The 5,475-nt window shown below is 49.0% G+C and overlaps 1 protein-coding gene across 1 annotated transcript; it reads right to left on the bottom strand.

Moving 5' to 3' along the window:
• Positions 1 to 2,649: 2,649 nt before the first annotated feature.
• On the bottom strand, positions 2,650 to 5,475 carry SP5 (Sp5 transcription factor). Its single transcript, NM_001317046.1, is given in 2 exon segments — positions 2,650 to 4,493; positions 5,257 to 5,475. Coding segments are annotated over 2 exon segments (1,101 nt in total). The 5' UTR covers positions 5,308 to 5,475; the 3' UTR covers positions 2,650 to 3,443.

Here is a 5,475-nt window from a genome sequence, read left to right as displayed (position 1 = left end):
CAGAAATCCCCAGTGACATCGTGGCCCTGTTCTACCACAGCCCTAGGCCCTGATCTGCTGACAATTAAGTCAATAGCAAAGCTTTATGTACTTCACTAGTTTTGTCTTTAGAAACCAACCATATTACTGTGAGATTGATCCTACACCACTAAGGTCAATGGGAGTTTTGCATTGCCTTCATTGGAAGAAAGATCAGGCCCCAAGTTTATTACACCAATGAAATAATGTCTCACACCCACTCAGAGTAATATATCTGGTTAGTACCACAAATATAACAATAGCAGCTAACTAAAGACCAAATTATAAAAAGGTGAACTTGTATACATGAACATTTACAAATATCATGGCTTTGGATTAGCTAGATACAGATCAAATCCATGCTGTAATTCAATTGGAATAGAGTTTTCCATAACTGTCTAGTTTAGAAACCGCCCCCACTGCTGCATCAGTGACCATCAGGCTATTTATATGAGCCTTGTTTAGTATAATGGGATAAAGGGATTACATACTCAGACTAAACTCCTGCTGTAAAACAAGAAATATCTTGGTTAACCTCACATTCATGCTCCATTTTGGTCTTTCCATTTATTTAGCAACAAAAGGCCAAAGTCCATTATATTATTGCTTAAAAGGAACTTTAACTCTGTCAAAGTATATTTCCTTTCCCTCCATTCTATCAATAGCAATTCTTTCCATCCTTGTCCATTTCTTTGTAAACAGAGTTTAATTGTATGGAACTGCATGATGTTTTAAAATTGGCTATGTCCCTGTTTTGGGAAACAAGTTCCTATTTAAACCAGTGCTAAATTTGAGGCTCTATCATGTTGAGTTAATTGTACTAAGTAAGAATGAGAAGATGCCGTTTTATACCACAAAATCTTTTGAAATTTAAAATCACTCCATAATTAATAGTGAATATTTTACATGAGTGAGAACCTCTGCATTTGGACCCTCTAAGTCTACTATTTTTCCTATGACTGTCACTTACTTTTTTACAATATAAATAACATGCCCTTAAATAGCATAAGCAGCATAAAGTTAAATGTAAAGTGCATATTTAGCAATAGAATTTCATTCAGTAAATTAAAATATTTCTTTCATATATGATATTGTGTAGATACGAAATAATCTATAACCAATAACTCATATCCCTTTATTAAGTTAATACTTTGAGCCTGAAATTATTGCTGCAGAAATTGTAAGGCCCATATACATGAACATATTTTCCTATAGCTGTAGTGTGCAGTTTACGATAATTACAAATTGGACAAGTGTTTCAGATGTTAAAGTTCAGTAGAGTACTTTTGAATTGGGTTATTTTCATAGCTCAGATCCTAATGAATACATAACACCATTTACATGTACTATCATTAAACATTTCAAATATTTATAAAACTGCTAACTCCCATATTTGATTAAAAGCTATCTGGTAAACCATATCTCTATTTAGAATTAAGATTGTGCCATAACTTCTGTTACAATACAGTACTCATCTGGCAGGTCTATTTGAGTCTGAAATTTGACATGGATGTTGAACCTAAAAAAAGTTGACCAATTTGTTAAAAGAATCTTCAACTATTTTATGGATAATTAATAGAGAAAGTTTATGTTTGTATCCACTAAAGAACTCTTAGTATAGCTGTCCCTGTTTTTAAAAGTTAAATTTTGCAAGTGATTAGTCAAAGATCATGATCAGTTTATTTTTTTTATAATTGCTTAATATTTTTATTAGCTCACTGGCTAATGTTATTATAGTAACTACTTTTAAAAGACATTTTGGCAACATTATGTGCCCAAATAGATACATATGACTGATAATGCCTCAAAGAAAGCTGTACTAGTTATTGGTAAAAAAAATTTTAACCTTGTAAATGTGTTTAAAAAATCTCTAGATTTTCACTTAAGGAACTGAGTGAGACATGATGAACAAGAGAGGGAGCATTGCATATACCCTGCCCCCAAAATAGTGCAAGGATTAAACAAAAGGAAAATTAAAATATGAAAAGTATTTTAATTGTGCTGTGACAGAGCCCAACAAAAGGCAGGAAATACCTAGTTAAGCTGAAGCACAATATCATGCTGCCATGCATTTCTTTTCATATAAGAAGGGTGTATTAACTGTGACAATTCCCACCTTCACGCAGATTCAGAATATAGTTTTTACTATCAGCTCTGTGAAGATTTAATTATTTTTATCCTTTGTTCCCCGTTGATGCCCATGGCTTGGCTTTGGATTTACCGGAACCAATAAATGTAACATCAGCCCAAGAGTCCACATCTTAAGACCATTTACCAAGTACAATTCTTAACTGTTATTCCTAAAGCAATAGTAAATTCACACTCTGTTGTTAAAGTTTAAACATTGCTAAACTTTGGAGTGCATTAAATGGAGTGCACTCAACAGAAGTTAAGTCTTCTATTCCTGTAGATCACAATGCATTCCATAGGGGAGACTGAAAACTTTTGAGCATGAAATGTGGGGAACAGATTGTGGCTTAACTTGCTATTTCAACAGTCGGGTGTTTACCAAATAAATGTGGCTGATGCGTTTGCTCAGACTAAATAAACGATAAAACAGTTCTTCAAACTGCGGCGTTTTGTAAAGCCTTCAGAAGGAAGAATAGATCAAATGAAACCGACTCAGTGGGATCTTCTCAATATGACCCCAGTGTTAATGTATTTATTTTCACGCTGCACTTGCAGGTCGCTTTACAGAAACATCTCATGCTGGACCCTCCCGTGGAGCCACGGACAAGAAAAACACTTTTATTCAAACAAAGCTATTAAATAACCTGTACACAAAAGTTCAGTCACTTCCCCGGAAAGAAATGAAGGCCCAGGTGTCCAGACTAACTCTGTTGCTTCTATTTACTGTCTCAGAGGAGCCCATGGTAAGAAACTCCGTTTACATCGCGGGGAGGAGGGAGTGATTCTGTGGCCCAGCCTGCGTCCAGAGCTTTCCCAGGAAGGGAGCGGGACAGTCCTGGAATCAGCTGGACTTCACTCCCACGAAGCAGTAGCCAGAAAGATCCTGATGCCAGTGGCAAGGCGTGAAGGAGTCACGTGTTTCCCGCAGCTTTGCCCTGAGCCAGAGAAGGGGATTTGTCCAAGGGCTCCTTCAGGACAATGGGGCGGACATAGGACAATGCCTCCCGGAGCCCTGTAAACCTCCAGGGCAGGGCTCCAATCCCAGACCCCCACCCGAGCCGGGCGCAGGTCCTGCATCTTCCTCCTAGGGCCGAACCCCTGGAGCACCTCCTGAGAGAAGGCTGCAAAGCCCACAGCTCACCGGCAGGACTCCAGGGCCCGCGACTCCTGGCCCTCCCAGGGCTGCTGGGCCCGCCTCGCAGCCCCTCCAGTCTCCCGGGACAGGACTCCGGGTGCGACGGTCGCTCAGACAGGGCGGTAGGTCCCGAATCTCCACGGCGGAGCGGCGCCCCGGGTCACAGGCCCCGCGCGTCCTCCCGCTTCACGCCGTCCCCCGCGGCTTTGAGCTTCTTGTTCTGATGGGTCTTCACGTGCTTGGCCAGGTGGTCGCTGCGCATGAAGCGCTTGTTGCACACGGGGCAAGCGAAGCGCTTCTCGCCCGTGTGAGTCCGCAGGTGCCGCTGCAGCTCGTCCGAGCGCGTGAAGCTCTTTCCACAGAAGAGCCAGTTGCAGACGAAGGGCCGCTCGCCCGTGTGCCAGCGCAGATGCGCCTTCAGGTGCGAGGTCTTGCCGTAGACCTTGCCGCAGCCCGGGATGTGGCAGATGTGCTGCTTCTTCCGGCCCGGCTCCGCCTCCGGGGCGCTGCCCGTCGCCGCCTGGCAATTGGGGCAGCGGCAGCGGCGGCAGCGGCGGGCCGTGGCCGCCAGGGGAGACTTGGTTTGCAGCAGGGCGGCGATTTGCGTCTGGTACTGGGCCAGGTCTGAAGGGCCCAGCACTAGGCTCCGGGGCAGGGCGGCGGCCGGGAAGCGGTGGCTGCAGCTGCCCGGCGCCCCCGCCTGCTGGAGGCTCCACCAAGGGATGTCCTCGGGGGCCGGGTTGGGGGAGAGCTGCCGGCAGGGCTGCGGCGGGGGCAGCAGGTTGGAGTAGCCAGGCGGCAGGGCAGCCTGGGCGGCGTAGGGGACGTAGGCGGGCGGGCAGCTGGTGGGTAAGGCGGCCATGGAGGAAGGGAGCATCTTGACTGGGGAGAACTCGTAGGGGTAGGAAGGGTCAGCCGGGGGGGTGAGGGGCAGCTCGTGAGCGCCCCCGAAGGAGGGCTGCAGGTGGCTCTTCTGGGGGGTAAGGCCCAGGCTGGGATGCGAAGGGGGGAGCCCCCCCGGGGAATGGGCCGGCATCTCGCTACTCCACGGGTGGAAGATCCTGGATGGAGATCCCAGAGCTGGGTCGTAGGAGACCTGTAGGAAATCCGAAGGGGCGGCTCCCGGCTGTCCGATTCGGCTACAGGTGGCGGCCAGGAGAGCCAGGGGGGAGTGCTTCGCCAAGTCTGGGGAGGCGCTGGGCGTGCGATCCTGGTGTGGGGGATAGAGGAAGACCCGGTCACTAACCTCTCTCCCAGATCATTTGCTGTCGCCCGCTGCCTACCCTACAGTCATCTCCCCTTTCCACCTCCCCGAGGCGCGGCCGCTCCCGGAACTGGAAAGTTTCTGTGTGTTCTCTAGGGGAACGCGGAGCGCTAGTCACTCAATACATGGGCAAGAAACTTTCCTCACACTCTGCCAAACTCTCGGTGAGGAGAAGCCTGAGTCAGCGGCAGGACAGGCTACAACAAACGTCTCCCCCCCCCCCTCGCCCGGCTCTAACCCCCCTCCCGCCAGGCACTGTGGGTTCTCTGGAGCTCCCGTAGATGCCGCCTGCAGAAGTGAATTCCCAGAGCTAACCCACCCCCTACACTTCTCCTTAGCCCAGAGTGGCTTTTACAGTGCCCGTTGCAGACCAGCGGCTTGAACCCCCAAGGATCTTCTTCATCTAGGGCCCAACCGGACCCCAACCGGGGTGAGGAGTTATACAATAAAGGAGATTTCTTTTGTATACTTGAGACCCGTGCTTTCAGCGGTAGCAAGCCTCCTGCGGGCTGGTACTGCCTTTGGCGCGATCCCCGGAGCCCTGACAGACCCAAGGAGCCTGGCTGCGCCCTGCTTTTCCGTTACTTGGAGCGCTGCTGTCTCCCCCTAACTTTAAACTTTCTCCGTTGTTATCAGCGTGAGAGACGCACCCCGCACCCGCCCCCCTCCCAGCCAGGCAGAGCTCGCCTGGGGAGGCGCTGGTACTGACCTGGAGGAAAGCTTGCAGAGAGTCGTTGCGCACGACGGCCACAGCGGCCATGGTTACTGCTCCCGGAGCCAGGGGAGGACCCCGGGGCAGTGGCCAGGCATGGAGACGCCAAGGGGAAGACCAAGAGCTGCCCAGCTTCTTTCTCTCGCTTTCCCTGTGATCTTTGTGCCTCCGCGTCCGGGCCACCCCCCCGCGCGGCGAGATCTGCGCGGACTGTCT

The sequence above is a fragment of the Pelodiscus sinensis genome, chromosome 7 (genome assembly GCF_049634645.1).
Source record: "Pelodiscus sinensis isolate JC-2024 chromosome 7, ASM4963464v1, whole genome shotgun sequence".
NCBI lineage: Eukaryota > Metazoa > Chordata > Testudines > Trionychidae > Pelodiscus > Pelodiscus sinensis.
Note: the sequence above shows the minus strand (reverse complement) of the source record. Positions and strands in the feature narration are given on the sequence as shown.